The sequence below is a fragment of the Vicia villosa genome, linkage group LG5, assembly GCF_029867415.1.
Source record: "Vicia villosa cultivar HV-30 ecotype Madison, WI linkage group LG5, Vvil1.0, whole genome shotgun sequence".
Taxonomy (NCBI): domain Eukaryota; kingdom Viridiplantae; phylum Streptophyta; class Magnoliopsida; order Fabales; family Fabaceae; genus Vicia; species Vicia villosa.
In genome coordinates, this window is record NC_081184.1 from 96,780,719 (window position 1) to 96,802,323 (window position 21,605).

Consider the following 21,605-nt stretch of genomic DNA (forward strand, 5'->3'; position numbering starts at 1 on the left):
ACGGTTATTTTTTCTTTATAATAAATCATATTATATTTTCTTTAACATAAATCATATTATATTTTTGCTTAATGTAACTAACAAAATTATTTTACTTTTAAAATACAATACAAAATAATAGTCAAAATATGTATAAAAATTCACGTGATTTTTCTTAATATTTTTAAAAATATCTGAATTTTTATATTTTTTAGTAACAAATATTATTTTTCATCAAATAATGTAATATAAAACTATGTTCTATTCATATTTCTTAAAAATATATAATTTTAAATATTTATTAATATCAAAACTTATTTTTATATAATTTTAAACAAAATTTTCTATTCTAAATATGAATAAAACTATTTGAAGTAAGAATCAAGAGTCACTAATTAAAATAAAAATAAGTGTAATATATTGGAGTAAAATAAATTCAACGATTATCAATGAGTGTAATATATTAGAGTAATTTGATCTCTTAAATAAAATAAGGTCTTTGGCATTGCACCCTGATGTCTTCTCTAAGGTCTTTGGCAAAATTCCAAAACTATCCCTTGTTTGCAGAGATTCCGGACACACTAAATTTTATTTTTTGTAAAGATTTAGTTTGGAGATACATATCTAAATTCACCAAAGATTGATTCAGAGATGTATCCCAAAGATACCAATTTTTCAAATTACCATTAATTTATCCAAAAAAAAGAAAACGATTTCAATTCCATCAATTAAATTATATATATATATATATATATATATATATATATATATATATATATATATATATATATATATATATATATATATATATAGAAGAGGGATATTCTTACTCCAAGAGTAAGTTATCAAGACTTACTCTTCATCATAACCATTGATTCTTTTCATTAAATAAAATATGATATTTCAAATGAATAAACAAATAATAAAAGGCCCTGTAAAAAAACAAATAGTAAAAGAAAAGTAAAGATATGGCGAATCAGTATTATTAATGTCTCTTCTAATATAAGACTTCCTATACTTTAACTTTTAGTTTATTAGAAAAAAAAAAGGAAAGAAAGAAAATCTCATTAGATAAAAATGGGTTACGTAGTTTTATGTGAGGGATAAAAATTGATATTCACTAAAAAAAAGTAGAACCTTTAAAAAAAGAAAGTAATTATTATTTTTTATTTATTTATTTATATTTAAGTGAAATAAATTGAAAAATAAAGTCCAATACAGTGAATGCATAAATAAATTACTGAAAGAATGAGATCAATAAGGAAATGAAGAATCCAAATTATTAATTTTACTTATTATTTGAAATTTGCATACAAATTTTTTTTCTTTAAATAATATAATGTTACATAAACAACTATAAAATGAGAAGAAAATACACTAAGAAAATAAAGAAAAACAAAACAATTCAAGAGAAAATAAGATATTTTATCTTTTTCTCTCTTTTTATTTCTTTTATTTATTTTTATTTAAATGAAATAGATTATAAAATAAAGTCTAATATTGTGAATGTATAAATAAATTACTAAAAGAATGAGATAAATAAAGAATCCAAGTTATTAATGTTACTTATTATTTAAAATTTGCATATAAAATTTTTTCTTTAAATAATATAATGTTACATAAACAACTATAAAAGGGGAGAAGAAAATATACCAAGAGAATAAAGAAAAATAGAATCAGTGAAGAAAAAATAAGATATTTTATATTTTTTTGAAATAAAATTATGTGATAAATGAGGAAATGTAAAATCCTTATTATTAATATCAATAAAAAGAGCAAAAAAGATAAAATCTCTCTCTCTCTCTCTCAATTTTTTTTTTTTTAACTGGTTCTATTTTAATGTGATGAATGAAGAAAAGTAGAATCCTTATTATTTATATCAATTCTTATTTAAGACTTGGTCTACATTATTTGTTCTCATTCTCCATTTTACTTTCTCTCTCTAAACATTCTTTCCTCCTCTTGCATCTCACTTCTTACCCATCAAATAACCCATAAAATCTTCAAAATCTTCAAAACCTTCGTACCCACATGCCCACAAACACCCAGAAAATCTTCAAGATCTCCAGATATTCTCGAAGACCCTCAAACCCTCATCACAAAATATCCAGAAAATCTTCAAGATCTTCAGATATTCTTCAAGACCCTCAAACCCTCATCACAAAATATCTAGAAAATCTTCAAGATCTCCATATATTCTTGAAGACCTTCAAACCCTCATAAATATCTATAAAATCTTCAAGATATCCGAACCTTATTTGTTGATGATGGAGAAATGTATGAATGAAAAGGTAAGGAGTTACATACCAGATGATCTTGTATTTTGTATTCTATCAAAACTCCCTTTAAAATCTTTGAAGCGATTTACATGCGTACGCAAAACATGGTCTGTTTTATTTGAAAACCCCACTTTTATGAACAAGTTCCGCACTGATTTTTTATCTATTCCTCACTCTTACTACAATGATACTTCCCTCCTCCTACAACACAAGTATGTGTATGAGTCTGATTATGCTACAACTTGTGTCTCTTTGAATTTACTTTCTGGTGAGAGGTATCAAAATAGAGTCAAATTAGACTTTCCAAATCCATTTAAAGATCAATTTCAAATTTTGTATTCCGGTAGTATTACTGGAATTTTTTGTCTTCAATCCATCGAATCATCCGAAGATATTGTATTGTGGAATCCAACTACTAATGAATTCAAAGTGCTTCCTCACAGCTCTATTAACTTTGTGCGACCTTATGACCATTTCATGCCAATTATTTTTGGCTATGACCCTATTAATGACGACTATAAGATTATTAGGAAATCACAGTATCCAAGAGAAATAGCTTGTTATCCCGTATGGGAGATTTATAGTCTACGACGTAACTTATGGAGGAAAATTGATATTGATTGTCCTTATTGCTTTTGGGACAATGAAGGACTCTACATGGATGGAATATGTCACTGGCTTTACCATTGCTTTGATAATGGTGAATATTACTTGGTGTCATTTTATTTGAGCAATGAGGTGTATATTAAAACATTCATACCATTAGACATAATTTTCGAAGACAAAGACAAATATGTGGTGGCTAGAAGGTTGTTGATGCTAAATGGATCTGTTGCTTGTTTTACTGGGTACGAGTACCATGATAAAACTACCTTTCACATATCATTTTTAGGAGAAATCGGGGTGAAAGAATCTTGGACTAAACTTTTTGTTATTGAACTTGGTCCCAAATTGTTTCCTATTGGCGTGGGAATGAATGGCGAAACATTCTTCCAAAACTTAGATCATGAACTAGTCTACTTTAATTTATGTACACAAATGAAGGTGGAGCTTGGTTGTGTTGAAAGAATATCAGATTCTACCGAAGTAATTATTTATAAGAAAAACCTTCATTCGTTTGAAAATTAAATCATTAGTTTGTTTACATGTAGTTATTACTGTATCATAAAAAGTAGTTTTTAGATACCCATATCATAATGTAATCATGAAGTGTATGAAAATGATCAATATTATAATTAAAGTCTATTATCTTTATATTTAAAAATTGCCTGGCTTTTATTTCAATTGTTGGAATAACTTATGTTTGATTGAATATGATAATCTAACCGAATTCGATATTTAAATAAAATTTATTTTATTTCAATTTAAATATCTTTTACTATTATTAACTTTGTACTTTAACTTTTTCTGAGGTATAGTTATGGGAGACATTTGTCAAACCTTTGAAATGAAATGCTTTAGAAGATTTTTATCATTAATTTTTGTTATTATTGAATTTTTTTATTTGAATTTTTTTATAATTGAACTAAAAAATTATAATATATAGTCCCTCGGTTCCTATTTATAAAATAACAAAAAAAAAGAAAAAAAATCAAATCCTATAATGGCCTACCTTACATCTGTCTCTAGTCCCCAATGACTAAAATCAAACCCTCATAAATATCTATAAAATCTTCAAGATATCCGAACCTTATTTGTTGATGATGGAGAAATGTATGAATGAAAAGGTAAGGAGTTACATACCAGATGATCTTGTATTTTGTATTCTATCAAAACTCCCTTTAAAATCTTTGAAGCGATTTACATGCGTACGCAAAACATGGTCTGTTTTATTTGAAAACCCCACTTTCATGAACAAGTTCCGTACTAATTTTTTATCTATTCCTCACTCTTACTACAATGATACTTCCCTCCTCCTACAACACAAGTATGTTTATGAATGTGATTCTTATACAACTTGTGTCTCTTTGAATTTACTTTCTGGTGAGAGGTATCAAAATAGAGTCAAATTAGACTTTCCAAATCCATTTAAAGAAGAGGAACCTCAATTTCAAATTTTGTATTCGGGTAGTATTACTGGAATTTTCTGTCTTCAATCCATCAACTCATCCGAAGATATTGTATTGTGGAATCCAACTACTAATGAATTCAAAGTGCTTCCTTGCAGCTCTATTTACTCTATTCGACCTTATGACACTTTCCAGCCAATTTTTGGATTTGGCTATGACCCTGTAAATGATGACTATAAGATTATTAGAAATGCACATTATCCAAGAGAAATATCCCGTCATCCCGTATGGGAGATTTATAGTCTACGACGTAACTTATGGAGAAAAATTGATATTGATTTTCCTTTTTCCTTTTGGGACAATGATGGACTCTACATGGATGGAATATGTCACTGGCTTTCCAAATGCTATGATAATGATGAACATTACTTGGTGTCATTTTATTTGAGCAATGAGGTGTATATTACAACACTCATACCATTAGACATAATTTTCGAAGACAAAGACAAATATGTGGTGGCTAGAAGGTTGCTTATGCTAAATGGATCTCTTGCTTGTTTTACAGGGTACGAGTACGATGATAAAACTACCTTTCACATATCACTTTTAGGAGAAATTGGCGTGAAAGAATCTTGGACTAAACTCTTTGTTATTGAACTTGGCCCCAAAATATTTCCTGTTGGCGTGGGAATGAATGGCGAAACATTCTTCCTAAACTCAGATGAAGAACTAGTCTACTTTAATATATGTACACAAATGAAGGTGGAGCTTGGTTGTGTTGAAAGAAAGCCATATTCTACTCAAGTAATTATTTATAAGAAAAACCTTCATTCGTTTGAAAATTAAATCATTAGTTTATTTACTTGTGGTTATTAATGTATCATAAAAGGTGGGTTTTAGATACCCATATCATAATGTAATCATGGAGTGTATGAAAATGATCAATGTTATAATTAAACTCTATTATCTTTATATTTAAAAATTTCCTGACTTTTATTTCAATTGTTAGAATAACTTATGTTTGATTGAATATGATAATCTAACCGAATCCGACATTTAAATGAAATTTATTTTATTTCAATTTAAATATCTTTTTCTATTAATAATTTTGTACTTTAACTTTTTTTGAGGTATAGTTATGGGAGACATTTGTCAAACCTTTGAAATGAAATGCTTTTGAACTAAAAAAATGCTAATATATATTGCCTTTGTTCCTATTTTTAAAATAACAAAAAAAAAATCAAATCCTATGATGACCTACCTTACATCTCTCTCTAGTCTTCACTGACTAAAATTACTAAAGTTGATAATTTGAAACTCTAATTCATCCTTGTCTTTAATGAAATGAGATATTTTTTACCACCAAAAACTGAAATTGATGATCATGATTAACAAGTCTATCTACACACTAGTTACCTTGTCTACAAATAAGAGTGAAATTATTTTTTAAATGAAGATTCTTGTAATTAATCTATTTGTTATGGAGATTCTATGGCGTTAAACCCTCGTTCATGATGCACTGAAGACCTATCTAGAAATCATTCTTAATTCAGGTGTTTGACCATACTATAATGGTGTATTTTTAATAAGAATGTTGTGATGGTCAAATGTTGAAGCTTTATTTTAACCAAACATAGTTTGAACTGTTATATTTAGTTAGTAAATAAAATCATATTGCACGAAACAGTTTTAGAATCGTACCAAAACATAATCAAACCGAACCGAACCGCAATTTTAATCAAATCTCACATAAATTGAAAATGAAAAGTACTAAAAACATGTTTTAAAATTTTTATTCAAAAATTTTTAAAAGTAGTTTATTTTTTTGGTTCTTTAATAAATGACCTGATTTAAAAAAAAGTGTCTTATAACAGTTTAGTATGATTTAAAATTTCTAAACGATATACCAAACCAATAATTTTGGGTTGCTTCAATTATAAGTACATTGAAACAGTTTAGTTTACATTTAGTAAATTTTTATTATAGTTTAGTTCATTTCACTTCAATATTTTTACTAAGTGTAACACGAACATTCCTAATAAAAACACTTTACATGTAGAATAAATATACAAAAAATATGATTGCATGGTCTAAATTTTTGTTAAAATATCTTTTTATGCCATTTTTCAAATTTTCTATTGCAACATACTTTTATTTTGTAAAAACAGAATTAGAAAATAGGTATTTTACACTAAAAGAAAAAATGGGATTTACAACACATGAGTTGTGACACTTAACCAAAAACTATCTTAATTCGTTATCAACGACAGTTTTCGCAGCTGTAAGAGCCAACTGTCGTTTGTTTTTTTGTTATATGAACACAAAATATATAAAATCCTTTTGGTGGAAGGTACCCGTCACATTTTATATCCTACGACGGTTACAAGAACCGACCTTGCTCAAATTCTACGACCGTTCTCCACCAGCCACCATGTTCCTATATACGCATTTTTCAATTCACGCGACTATGATTTCCAAATTCTGCCGCGCTTTCATTTTCTTTCAAAATCATAAACCCTTGTACTTTTTCCATCCAAACTGAAACCATATTTCATTTTTCTAACCTAAAATTTCAAAACTTTCAGAATCTATCGAATCTCAGAATTGGAGAATCATTCTTCTCGCAATCTCATGTACATAGAAACTCAATGAAGGTATGTTGTAATCACGTTTTTATGATTTTCATTTCTATAATGATTTTGTTTTGATGTGGGGATTTAGGGTTTGTTCGTTTTAATGCCCATGGAATCATTTGTTGATTATGTTTGTTATAATTTTGGGATTTAGATTTTGTTCCTTTTATTTTCAAATTACCAATACTTCATATGTCTATTCCAAGATAATTTTTTGGTTTGAGAGAAATGTTTTATACTATAGATACTGATAGAAGTGGTGTAATGGCTTTCGATGAACTCAAAGTTGGTATAAGAAGATATGTGTCTATTCCTTGGTTTGATTCTGATTTGTAGAAAGTAAAAGTAATTGGGTTTCATTGAAGAAGACAATTCTGATTTGTAGACAGTAAGAGTAAGAGGGTTCAAATTTATAGTTGTTAGTTCAGATTGGGATTTTTATATGGATTTGGTAAAGGTTATTGAAGTCTCTGATGTCATACTTTAGGTCCTTGATGCCTGAGATACCTTAGGAACTTATTGTGCTGACATAGAAAAAATGACGATGAAAGTAGGACCTAATAAATGTCTTGTCTTTCTTTTAAGTGTCTTGTTTTTCCCAATGAGTACTCATTTGTACTTTTATTTCAAATCTTATTCCTTGAGAATTTATCGAGAAGAAACTCAAGTACCTTCGAGAAGAATTACCTACTGTCGCTTTCAAGTGCGGTACATAACAACAACGTTGAAACCTAGGATGAAAGTTGTTATGGATTGGGCCCGAGCAGGCTCGTCGTTGCCCAGGCCCAATTTAGCATCAAGGCCTAAGAGAAACACCCGCTTTCTTGTTACTTTCGGAGTCTCAAACCATGTGCCCCACGTGGAGCACGTGGTCAACTGCCCACCCAAAGATTCACTCTTCCACTTCCGAACTCAGTCCGCCCAATATGAGAGACACTTGTTGATTTTTCCCTACCACGTAGGAACTTGGAAGTCTCCTATTTGGGGCCTCCAATAATCCAATCCAAAACTGTAGATCTTGGCCCAACGCTGGAGGCTATAAATACCCTCTTTCACAAGAGGGTCAGGTGATTCATTCATACTCACTTTATCACTTGCTTTCACTCAGATCACTTACTTTGAAATCATAGTGTATTGCAAGTACCCCCTCTTCCTCTTCTTAGTTTGTAGACATGATCGGACAGATTTGGATCAGCGAACCCTTTAGGTTGTTCCACATATACTTCTTCATTCAGATATCCATTTAGAAAAGCGCTTTTTACATCCATCTGATATAGCTTGAACTTCAGGATGCAGGCTACTCCTAGTAGTAGTCTGATTGACTCAAGTCTAGCTACAGGTGAAAAAGTCTCATCAAAGTCTACTCCCTCAACTTGAGTGTATCCTTGAGCTACTAACCTGGCTTTGTTTCTTGTTATGACACCTTGTTCATCAGACTTTTTCTTGTATATCCACTTGGTACCAATGATATTCATTCCTTCCGGTCTAGGTACCAGTTCCCATACTTTATTTCTTTTGAAATGTGCAAGTTCATCTTGCATGGTATTGATCCAAAATTCATCTGTCAGGGATTCCTTTACGTTTTTTGGTTCAATTTTGGACACAAAGCATGAGTTGGCTATAGTTCCTCTTGATCTGGTCATTATTCCACTGTTGAGATCTCCTATGATAAGTTCCTTGGGGTGATCTTTCTGAATTCTAATAGATGGATCTTTGCTGATTGCCTCAGGTTCAGGTTCTGAAGAAGTCTCATTACTTACTTCAGGTTAGTTTGTCTGTTCAGCCTGAATTTTAATGAGTGTTTCGACATTCTCTGTGACATCGAATTCTCCATGTTGATCATCAACGATCACATTAATGGATTCCATCAACACTTGTGTTCTGGTGTTGAATACTCTATAAGCTCTGTTGTTTGTGGAATATCCCAAGAATATGCCTTCATCACTTTTGGAGTCCATTTTTCTTCTTTGGTCTCTATCTGTCAAGATATAACACTTGCTACCAAATACATGAAAATACTTGACACTTGGTTTCTTACCTCTCTAGAGTTCATAGAGAGTAGAAGAGGTTCCTTATCTCAATGTTACTCTGTTATGGTCATAGCAGGCTGTGTTCATAGCTTCAGCCCAAAAGTGAAACACTCCTCTATTACTCCGCATAAATATTTAACAATAATAAGAGTAAACATGAAAAAGGGCATTACAACTTCCATATAATTAAACAATACTCATGTCATGCCATAAAAGAGAACGTCAATCAAACTTATTCAGATCATCATGTTAACACAGCAGAATTATATTTAACATCTGAATAATAAGACAACCAAGTCATAGACTAAAAACACCAACATAAGCAATCCACCCAAATAAAAAGAGTTTAACAAGTAACTCTAAAACAACGTCCCCAGTGTTACACGACCAGAGCATGACACAGACCAAACTAACTCTAACGAACTACTTGACGAATTAATCCTCACCAAGTACAAGAGCTACTCCTCAATCTGAAAAATAACAACAGTAACGGTGAGTCTCATTCACATTTAACTAATGTTATAATATATAGATAATAAAATATCAATCACATATCATTCACCCAATTACAGTTACAATCAGATTCCCAAACACACAATTAATCACAACCAACACACAATCACACGTATTATAACATTGGACAATCTTCCATTCATGTTATAATAACTCAAGTAACCTATTGCAATGCAACTACATGCATGTGGTACCAAAATCTGGGATAACCCATCTCACCGATCCACCATCATCAAGGATACAATAACACCCACTCACTAATTCCATACAACAGGAATTAGCTACCACTGATCCACCATCGTCAAGGATTATCCACAAAATGATTATGAAATTCATGTATCAACCATAACATGCTCATCACCCACATAAATCAACCAAATGTCATAATCATCAACTACAATAATCAATAGCCACACACAATCATGCTATTTCTCAAGTATAGTAAAAATCATATTTTATACCAACAATACATGTATAACAAACACTGGTTACAACCACAACATCATACAGGTGAAATATTCATTAATATACCTGTACGCATAAACCACCACAACCAATTAAAATCGAGTGTTTCAAAAATAATTTCGAGTCACGACCCAAAACACTACTTTAATATGTAAATCATTTGATTAGCTTTACTTTGCTCAAAACGGCACCAAAATCTGATTTACGGTTTAAAAGTTAGGAGTTTTCAAAGTTAGGAAATTTTAGAAAAAGTCACGTGGAACCCGGTTCCTCCCTACGTGGGAACCGGTTCCTGAAATACTTCAGAAACTCCTCTCTGATTTTTACTACTTGGAACCGGGTTGTACCTACATGGGAACCGTTTCCTGCTGAACAGAATTCCTTCGCTTCTGGTTTCTACTACTAGAACTCGGTTCCTCCCACCTGGGAACCGGTTCCTACGCTGCTGTATCAGAAAAATACCATTTTTTTCAACACCGTATCGACCCGAATCCATACCAATTCGCACCCTAATGTATTATAACACCAAAACAGCAACCACAAACACAATTAACACATTTATAACACATTTCAATCATCCAATTCACACCACACATGATCAACACAACATTATTAATCAATTCTCCCAAAACCTAACATTCTACAACCTAAACATAACTCAATTGACATGAGCAACATGTTCGATTCCATTCTACTACCTATAACCCCATAATAGAAGATAAATGGAAGATTCCCCCTTACATGAAGGTTGATTCTTCGCTCTTCCTCTGTCGCACTTCTCTGCTTCTCTTCTCTTTCACGTTCAACTTTTCTTTTCTCCTTGGTTCTATTCCTCTTTCTCAAAATCCCTATATTTTGTGAAAAATGAAATAAAAATTATTTTAATTAGTAATAGGGCCTACCAATGCACCCCCTCTTTACTAATCACAACTCAAGCTCAATTGCTTAATTCCTCATAATCCTCAATAATTCCAAATAATTCCCCATAATTCAATTAAATTAATTTAAATTAAATTATGAAAATATGGAGTGTTACAACTCTCCCCCACTAAAAGAGTTTTCGTCATCGAAAACATACCTTAGGCAAATAACTCTGGATAGGAATCCTTCATCTGACTTTCTAGTTTCCAAGTCACATTCCCACCTGCTGGTCCTCCCCAAGCTACTCTGACCAGTGCTATCTCTTTGCCACGCAATTGTTTCAGCTTCCGATCTTCAATTCTCATAGGAAAAGCTTCAACTGTCATGTTATCCTTTACTTGTACATCATCTACCTGGATAACATGATATGGATCCGCAATGTATTTCCTCAACTGTGATACGTGGAATACGTCGTGCAAATTTGCAAGAGTTGGTGGCAATGCAATACGGTAAGCCACCTCTCCAACCCTCTCTATAATCTGATACGGACCAATGAAACGCGGAGTCAACTTCCATGATTTCAGTGCTTTACTAACACCAGTCGTAGGAGTCACCCTCAAGAACACATGATCTCCCTCTTGAAATTCAAGTGTCCTTCGTCTCTTATCATGGTAGCTTTTCTGGCGACTCTGAGAAGCCTTCATTTTCTCCTGAATCAATTTAATCTTCTCCGTGGTCTCTTGTACAATTTCTGGTCCAATCATCGTACTCTCACCAAATTCATACCAATACAAAGGTGTTCTACATCTCCTACCATACAAAGCTTCAAATGGAGCCATACTAATGCTCGAATGAAAACTATTGTTGTAGGTAAATTCAATCAACGACAAATAACTATCCCATGCACCACCTTTTTCCAATACACAAGCACGTAACAAATCTTCCAATGACTGAATTGTCCTTTCAGTCTGACCATCAGTCTGCGGATGATAAGCATAACTCAACCTCAATTTAGTACCCAAAGCCTTCTGCAAACCTTCCCAGAATTGAGATGTAAACCTTGGATCTCTATCTGACACGATACTCGAAGGAATACCATGCAGACTTACTATCTTCTCAATATAAAATTGAGCTAGTCTCTCCATCGGATAATCCATTCTCATCGGTATAAAGTGAGCAGACTTCGTCAATCTGTCCACAATAACCAAAATAGCTTCACAATTTTTCACCGTTCTTTGCAATCTAGAAACAAAATCCATAGATATACTATCCCACTTCCATTCAGGAATAAATAACGGTTGCATAGCTCCATACGGCTTCTAATGCTCAATCTTCGACTTCTGGCAAGTCAAACAAGCATAAACAAATTCAGCTATTTCCTTTTTCATTCCAGGCCACCAGAATAGCTTCTTTAAGTCATGATACATCTTGGTAGCACCAATATGAATACTCAATCCACTCCGATGTCCTTCCTCAAGAATACTTCCTCTCAATTCGGCAACATCAGGAACACAAACACGATTGCCAAACCTCATGATACCATTCTCGTCGATTATGAATTCACCTCCTTTACCTTGGGTAATCAGATTCAACTTATCAACCAACTCTACATCAGTCTTCTGACCCCCTCAGATTTCTTCCAGAATACCACTAGTCAGCTTCAGCATACCCAATCTAACACTGTTAGGAGTATCTTCGCATACTAAACTCAAATCTCTGAATTGTTTAATTAAGTCCAACTCCTTCACCATTAACATAGACATATGTAAGGACTTCCTACTCAAAGCATCGGCAACAATGTTTGCTTTACCTGGATGGTAATTCATCCCAAAATCATAATCCTTGAGAAATTATAACCATCTTCTTTGTCTCATATTTATCTCTTTTTTATCAAAGAGATACTTCATACTCTTGTGATCACTAAATACTTCAAACCTTGAACCATACAGATAATGCCTCCACAACTTCAACACAAATACAACTGCTGCCAACTCTAAGTCTTGAGTCGGATAATTCTTCTCATGCACTTTGAGTTGTCTCGACGCATAAGCGACTACCTGTTGATTCTGCATTAGCACACCTCCTAATCCCATCAATGAAGCATCACAATACACAACAAAAGATTCCGCCGAATTCGGCAAAATCAAGATCGGCGCACTAGTCAGCCTCCTCTTCAACTCTTGGAATCCTTCTTCACATTTCGAATCCCAGATGAACGCTTGACCCTTCCTAGTCAACTTAGTTAACGGCAATGCTAACTTTGAAAAACCTTCAATGAACTTTCTATAATAACCCGCCAGACCAAGAAAACTACGGATTTCAGAAACTAACTTTGGAGCTTCCCATTGAGACACAACTTCTACCTTTATTGGATCTACGGCGATACCATTATTGGAAATTACATGTCCAAGGAAACTTACTTCGCTTAACCATAAATCACCCTTCGACAGTTTAGCATACAGTTTCTTCTCTTTCAGCAATTCTAATACCACTCTAAGATGATTTGCATGCTCTTCCTCACTCTTAGAATATATTAGAATATCATCGATAAATACCACTACAAACTGATCGAGATAGGGATGAAAGATCCTATTCATATATTCCATAAAAACACCAGGTGCATTAGTAACTCCAAATGGCATCACAGTATATTCGTAATGACCATACCTCGTTCTGAATGCCGTCTTCTGAATATCGTCTGTCTTCACCCGAATCTGATGATATCCTGACCTCAAGTCAATCTTACTGAACACGCACGCCCCAACCAATTGATCCATTAGATCATCAATCCTCAGCAACGAATACCGATTTTTGATAGCAACTTTATTCAGCTGTCTATAATCCACACACAGCCTCATTGAGCCTCCTTTCTTCTTTACTAGTAATACCGGTGCACCCCACGGTGAAACACTAGGACAAATAAATTCTTTCTCAAGTAACTCTTCCAATTGACTCTTCAATTCCGCCAATTCCGATGCCGACATACGATACGGTGCCATCGACACAAGACTAGTTCCCGGAATTAACTCAATAGCAAATTCCATTTCCCTCTCCGGTGGCAACTCTCTAACATCATCTGGAAAGACTTCGGGAAAGTCGCATACTACCGGTAGTTCACTTCTCACCACCTTCTCCTTCACTTCCATGGATGCAATCAACATAAACACGGCAGCCCCGTCCTTAACTGCTTCATCTATTTGCCTAGCAGTCATCGTCAAACCTTTCACACTCACATCTTCAGGAAAAATAACCGTCTTCGAGAAACAATTGATATGAACCCGATTGAATTGCAACCAGTTCATCCCCAGAATAACATCGAGTTGCTCCAACGGAAGGCACACTAAATCCATTCCGAACTCTCTACCAAAAATATCAATTGGACAGTTCAAACAAGCAAACGAAGTAGTCACTGAACCCGACGCAAGAGTGTCATGATCATACTCCCATTAATATCAGATATTTCTAAATTCAACCTTTTAGCACAATTCATAGAAATAAAAGAGTGTGTTGCGCTAGTGTCTATAATCGCAATTAAAGGAGTGCCATGAATAAAACACGTACCTTTAATCAACCGATCCTCTGGAGTAGTCTCGGAACCAGATAAGGTGAACACCTTACCACCAACTTGATTCTTCCTTGGCTTAGGACACTTAGGACAAATATGGCCCTCTTCTCCGTAATTGAAACAAGTTACAGTGTTTCCCTTGCACTCAATATCAATGTGGCCTGCCTTACCACACTTATAGCACTTCTTTTCTTCACTTTTGCACTCGTGAATGCGATGTCCAGGTTCTCCATACTTGAAGCACTTAATAGGGGCACTAGAGTCTCCCCCACTAGTTTTCTTCCAACCTCCAACTTTCTGGTTACCTTTACCATACGGCTTACCACGATCCATATGCTTCTTCCCTTTCCTGTCGACTAACTCGCGAGAGTGTGACGACTTCAGCTTAATATTGTCCTCTTCAAAGATTCGGCTGCAGTCAACCAAATAAACAAACCTGCGTATCCTCTGATATCTGATACCCTGTTTAATCTCTTCATGGAGACCATTCTCAAACTTAACACACTTCGAGAACTCGTTAGCCTCATCATTGTTGTAGTGGACATAATACTTTGCCAACTCAACAAACTTGGACGCATACTCCGGCACGGTCATGTTACCTTGCGTCAGCTCCAAAAATTCAACCTCTTTCCTGCCTCTAACATCCTTAGGAAAGTACCTCCGCAAGAATTCTCTCTTGAACAAAACCCAAGTAATTGCAACACCAGCAACTTGCAGTTCATCCCTACTAGCCATCCACCAATCATCAGCTTCTTCAGACAGCACGTGAGTACCATATCTCACCTTCAAATTTTCATCACAATCAATCACCCGGAAGATCCTTTCAACTTCCTTTAGCCACTTCTGAGCGCCTTCGGGATCGTGAGTGCCTTTGAACAACAGAGGGTTGTTCCTCTGAAAACTATTCAAATGCCTGTCAGCACCAATACCAGCCCCATTGGCATTCCCTCCTAGCACACCAGCAATCATACCCAGAGCCTCAGGAATCACGTCATCGTTTCTTCCTCCACTTTCGGCCATTGTTCTGCTAAATATTAAAACAATATTCATTAGAACAAGAAGTATCGATAATGTCAACCTTACACTAATCGCATACGAGGGATTAACTGACACTAAGACTCTGACTCAAACGACCGACTATGCTCTGATACCACTATTTTAACACCCCTCTAATACCCCGCATAAATATTTAACAATAATCAGAGTAAACATGAAAAAGGGCATTAAAACTTCCATATAATTAAACAATACTCATGTCATGCCATAAAAGAGAACGTCAACCAAACTTATTTAGATCATCATGTTAACACAACGGAATTATATTTAACATCCGAATAATAAGACAACTAAGTCATAGACTAAAAACACCAACATAAGCAATCCACCCAAATAAAAAGAGTTTAACAAGTAACTCTAAAACAACGTCCCCAGTGTTACACGACCAGAGCATGACACGGACCCAACTGACTCTAACGAACTACTTGACGAGTTAATCCTCACCAAGTACAAGAGCTACTCCTCAATCTGAAAAATAACAACAGTAAAGGTGAGTCTCATTCACATTTAACTAATGTTATAAGATATAGATAATAAAATATCAATCACATATCATTCACCCAATTACAGTTACAATCAGATTCCCAAACACACAATTAATCACAACCAACACACAATCACACGTATTATAACATTGGACAATCTTCCATTCATGTTATAATAACACAAGTAATCTAATGCAATGCAACTACATGCATGTGGTACCAAAATCTGGGATAACCCATCTCACCGATCCACCATCGTCAAGGATACGACAACACCCACTCACTAATTCCACACAACGGGAATTAACTACCACTGATCCACCATCGTCAAGGATCATCCACACAATGATTATGAAATGCATGTATCAACCATAACATGCTCATCACCCACATAAATCAACCAAATGTCATAATCATCAACTACAATAATCAATAGCCACACACAATCATGCTATTTCTCAACCTTAGTAAAACACATATTTTATACCAACAATACATATATAACAAACACCGGTTACAACCACAACATCATACATGTTTAATATTCATTAATATACCTGTACGCATAAACCACCACAATCAATTAAAATCGAGTGTTTCAAAATAATTTCGAGTCACGACCCAAAAGACTATTTTAATATGTAAATAATTTGATTAGCTTTACTGTGCTCAAAACGGAACCAAAATCTGATTTACGGTTTAAAAGTTAGGAGTTTTCTAAGTTAGGAAATTTTAGAAAAAGTCACGTGGAACCCGGTTCCTCCCTACGTGGGAACCGATTCCTGAAATCCTTCAGAAACTCCTCTCTGATTTTTACTACTAGGAACCGGGTTGTACCTACATGGGAACCGGTTCCTGCTGAACAGAATTCCTTCGCTTCTGGTTTCTACTACTAGAACTCGGTTCCTCCCACCTGGGAACCGTATCCTACGCTGCTGTATCAGAAAAATACCAATTTTTTCAACACCGTATCGACCCGAATCCATACCAATTCGCACCCAAATGTATTATAACACAAAACAGCAACCACAAACATAATTAACACATTTATAATACATTTCAATCATCCAATTCACACCACACATGATCAATACAACATTATTAATCAATTCTCCCAAAACCTAACATTCTACAACCTAAACGTAACTCAATTGGCATGAGCAACATGTTCAATTCCATTCTACTACCTATAACCCCATAATAGAAGATAAATGGAAGAGTCCCCCCTTACCTGAAGGTTGATTCTTCGCTCTTCCTCTGTCGCACTTCTCTGCTTCTCTTCTCTTTCACGTCCAGCTTTTCTCTTCTCCTTGGTTCTATTCCTCTTTCTCACAGTCCCTCTATTTTGTGAAAAATGAAATATAAATTATTTTAATTAGTAATAGGGCCTACCAATGCACCCCCTCTTTACTAATCACAACTCAAGCCCAATTGCTTAATTCCTCATAATCCTCAATAATTCCAAATAATTCCCCATAATTCAATTAAATTAATTTAAATTAAATTATGAAAATATGGAGTGTTACAAAAAGTACATGGGTAGCTTCTTAGCATGAATCATTGCTCAGGCTGATTATTGTATAGTCATGTTTTTCCTTTCTACTATTCCGTTTTGTTGAGGGGTAATAGGGGAGGAGAATTCATGACTGATTCCTTCAGTTGAATAGAATTCAGCAAATTTGGCATTCTCAAATTCCTTTCCATGATCGCTCTTGATTCTAATAACACCTTTCTCCTTTTCTCTTTGCAGTCTAGTGCAGAGCTCCTTAAGAACTTCAAATACATAAGATTTTTCTCTAATGAAGCTTATCCATGTGTATCTGGAGTAATCATCGACCATTACATAAGCATACCTTTTTCCTCCAAGACTTTCCACTTGAATTGGTTCCATTAGATCCATATGCAGCAGTTCCAAGGTTTTAGAGGTAGTGAGTTGACTGATCTTTGGATGAAAATTCATGGTTTGCATGCCAACCTGAGATTCTCCGCACACTTTCCCTTCATCAATTTGTAGTTTTGGTATTCCTCTCACATCTTCCTTGTTTATGATCTTTTTCATCCCTCTCAGATATAGATGACCCAGTTTTTGATGCCATAGTCTAACCTCTTTTTCTTCTTTTGCCATGGAGCATATTGATGAATGACTTGCTGTTTTTGGTTCCCATAAGTAGCAGTTGTCTTTTGATTTCACTCCCTTCACGACCTCTACATTTTCTTCATTAGTGACCACACATTCGTTTTTGGTAAATCTGACTTTTAGACCTTGATCACACAGTTGACTAATGCTGATCAAGTTTGCAACTAGTCCTTTGACCAGTAGAACACTGCCTAGTTGAAGGGCTCCTGAATGTTCTAGCCTTCCTACCTCTTTAATTTCTCCCCTGGATCCATTACCAAAGGTCACATAGCTAGTGGAATGCGGCTTGATTTCTTCTAACGAGTATTTCATTCCTGTCATGTGTTTTTAACATCCACTATCAAAATACCAGTCTCCTTTAGTTGACACCCTCAAAGAGGTGTGAGCAATCAATGCAGAACCTTTGACAACCCATTGTTGTTTCTTGGTAGGGTTGTGTTGGTTGAGATTGTTCGTATTTTTTTGCCAAGGGTAACCAAACAATTTGAAGCAAAACAGTTTTAGGTGGCCAAACCTTCCACAGCAGTGGCATCTCCATTTCTGAAATTTCCTTTTTGTTTGGTTCCAGTTCCTCATTTCATGATGTCGTGACATCGATACTGACGTTTGATTGACCTGGTGAGCTTTAAGTTTTGGATTTTCCCTCCTTATATTGGATTCAGTTTTTTTATAAATCCTAATCCAGACAAATTCCCTACTTCTTGTCCAAGTTCAAGAATATTTTCAAGGGAGTCAGTCCCATTGTTTAGAAATTGACATATGTTTGAAATTGAGAGTGCTGATTTCACTGTTGAGATATGCTATGGTTGCTAGAAGTTCTCTCTTCTCGACTTCCATTTCTTCTATAATTTTCGTTTGTTTCTCCCTTAATCTCCACAATTCAGTACTCTTGGCTCATAGATCATTGTATGAGACAACCAGTTCTTCGAAGGTAGAGTCCTTTTTACCGAATTTGTATTCAAGTGCACACACACTTGTTAGAGAAGCACATTCTTCTTCAGCATCACTATCTGAGTCTCCGTGAGATCGAGTGGCAGACATACCTTTTCTTTGTTCTTTGAGGTAGGCGGGGCCTTCAGCTCTAGTGTGTCCATATCCTTCACATGTGTGACACTTGACTCCTTTTTCTTGATATGCCTTCTCTTCAGCTTTGAATCTTCTGTTAGGAACATAGGTTTTGCTAATGTCATTGGAGGTGTTCTTGACATTGAATCTAGACTTCTGATTAACCCTTTTAATAAATCTGTTGAATTGTTTTCCAAGCATGGCTATGGCTTCTGATAGATTTTCATTACTTCCACCATTGCTTTCTCTAGAATTATCATCTGTGTTGGTTACGAAAGCTATGCTTTTGTTCTTATTTTCAACAGTCTCACAGATGCTCAACTCAAAGGTTTGTAGAGAGCCAATGAGTTTGTCCAGCTTCATGTTGCTAATGTCTTGGGCTTCCTCTAGGGCAGTCACCTTCATATCAAATCGCTTAGGTAGTGATCTGAGGATCTTTCTTACCAATTATTCTTCAGTCATTTTCTCCTAAGGATCCAGAGTTATTTGAAATCTCAAGAACATTCATATAGTATTCATAAATGGTTACATCCTCTTTCATCTTGAGATTTCCAAACTTAGTGGTAAGCATTAGAAGTCGCGACATGTTTACCTTGGATGTGCCTTCTTGTGCTGTTTTGAGAATATCCCAAGCTTCTTTAGCTAGCTCACATTGTTGCACAAGTTTGAATATGTTATTGTCAATCCCATTGAATAATGCACTTAGGGCCTTGGTGTTTCCCAAAGCTAGCTCTTCTTCAGTTTTGCTCCATTGAGTTTAGGAATTAGAACAGAGCTTCCATCTTCCATAATCTTCTCAGGATGTTTCCATCCTCTTTCCACAGCTCTTCAGGCCTTGCTGTCCATAGACTTTATGACTGCTACCATATGAGGTTTCCAGTATTCATAGTTAGAGCCATCCAGGATGGGTGGTCTATTCCCAAACACTAACAATTCCTTCTCCATAGTACCAGAATTTTGTTATCCCTAGATCTCACTCAGATGTAAACAGGTAGGGTACCTGCTCTGATGCCAATTGAAAATTATAGTAACACACGCTCGATGTCTTGGTGGATGTTATTACATCCATAATTACACAACATAGATAATTAAAACAGAACATCATAAAAACAGTAAAGAACACACCGATTTTTTACCGAGTTCGGTTCAAACAACCTACTCTGGGGGATACCAAGCCAGGGAGGGAATCCAATATAAGCAAAATTAATTTGGAGTTAAATACCCCCGTTTTCAACTCCTCACTAAAAACCTACCCAATGCAATTCCAATCTATTCCTAGTCCTTAGTATCTCCACTCACTCCCCCTCAATCACAACAGTGATAACACATAAACCTAAAACAATTACAGAGAGAAGATAATCTTCAAAAACACACCTTGATCTGGTTAAAAGCTTCAATCAAGAGACACACACTCGTGCTTAAAATATTGGAGTGGCAATTAACAAAAGTAACCTATTCCAACACAATCATGAAGGAGTATTGCTTGGATCACAAGAGACAACTACAGAACTACAGTTCTTAACAATACACAATCTCCTCTATCTGCGTTCCAAATTAGGATTGCAGTCTCTTTATATGCAGCTCTTTGGCCTTGGGATTTTTTAGAAACAAATTAGGGTTAACCAAGTTAACCTAATTTACATGCCACCTGGTTGTCACAAAATGTGTTGTCACCAAAATCTTCAGGAAGAAATATTCAGCACCCAATAAAAGGTTTCCTAAACTGATAATTCATAGAAATCAGGAAACATAATTAATGAATTATAACAGCTCCTACTGTCACACACAGATGTCATGACATCGGTCATGACATTCACTACAAACCTGTATTAGCTTTCACATATGCAGCTTGCATAACACAATATTAAACATGACATGATAGTAGTCAAGTCATTAAAAACTCAGGTATGTTTTACCATAAATGTAGCCAACATGAAAACATCTTCACGTACCACTTCTTTCATTATTCGATTCAAACGCTTTTGGGGTTGGGCAATTGGTTTGAAATTTTCCTCTATCATTGTGCTATACATACAATATGAAGGACTAATTCCTTTCAAGTCTGACAACACCCAGCCAATTGCATTCTGATCTTTTTTCAACACTTGGATCAGTTCCGTTTCTTCAGGAACGGTTAGAGACTTGCTGATAATTACTGGTTTGGTACCTTCCTCGTCGAGAAAAACATACTTCAAATGATCCGATAGCGTCTTTAGTTCCAACTTGGTGTCTTTTATTGCGGTATCGTTGTCTAACTTTTCAATATTTGCTTCCTTTGGTGGTATTTCTTTGGCTGAATCCAAATTGGTTAGGCATTGTTTGATTTCTTTTTCTTCATCAATAATAAGAACATCACAAGCCTCCATGAGGGTTCTCTCTAACGGATTTGTTAAATGTGCTTGTTCTTGTACTTTGGTAAATTCCTTTTCAATGGTGTGTACCTTGAAACAGGCTTCATTTTCTTTTGGTTGTTTAATTGTGTCAAAGAGGTTGAAGCTGGCCTCTTCGTCTTAAACACACACTTTCAT

At 34.8% G+C, this 21,605-nt stretch overlaps 2 protein-coding genes across 3 annotated transcripts; both read left to right on the forward strand.

Annotated features, from left to right (window-relative positions):
- The first annotated feature begins 1,918 nt into the window (after positions 1–1,918).
- Positions 1,919–3,434, forward strand: LOC131606897 (F-box/kelch-repeat protein At3g06240-like). Its single transcript, XM_058878988.1, has one exon. The coding sequence runs from the start codon at positions 2,244–2,246 to the stop codon at positions 3,384–3,386; it is 1,143 nt and encodes a 380-aa protein (XP_058734971.1). The 5' UTR covers positions 1,919–2,243; the 3' UTR covers positions 3,387–3,434.
- A 488-nt stretch (positions 3,435–3,922) lies between these two features.
- Positions 3,923–5,188, forward strand: LOC131606898 (putative F-box protein At3g16210). Of its 2 annotated transcripts, XM_058878990.1 has the most exons (2): positions 3,923–4,723; positions 4,833–5,188. In XM_058878990.1, exons 1-2 carry the CDS (start codon positions 3,959–3,961, stop codon positions 4,875–4,877), a joined length of 810 nt encoding a protein of 269 aa, XP_058734973.1. In that variant the 5' UTR covers positions 3,923–3,958; the 3' UTR covers positions 4,878–5,188. The 2 variants fall into 2 exon arrangements, with proteins under 2 accessions (XP_058734973.1, XP_058734972.1); XM_058878989.1 differs by having other exon boundaries at positions 3,923–5,188.
- The last annotated feature ends 16,417 nt before the right edge of the window (positions 5,189–21,605 follow it).

Excerpts from the sequence above, each read along its gene's own strand:
- LOC131606897 (XM_058878988.1), top strand. The coding sequence starts at position 2,244 with ATGATGGAGAAATGTATGAATGAAAAGGTAAGGAGTTACATACCAGAT.
- LOC131606898 (XM_058878989.1), top strand. The coding sequence starts at position 3,959 with ATGATGGAGAAATGTATGAATGAAAAGGTAAGGAGTTACATACCAGAT.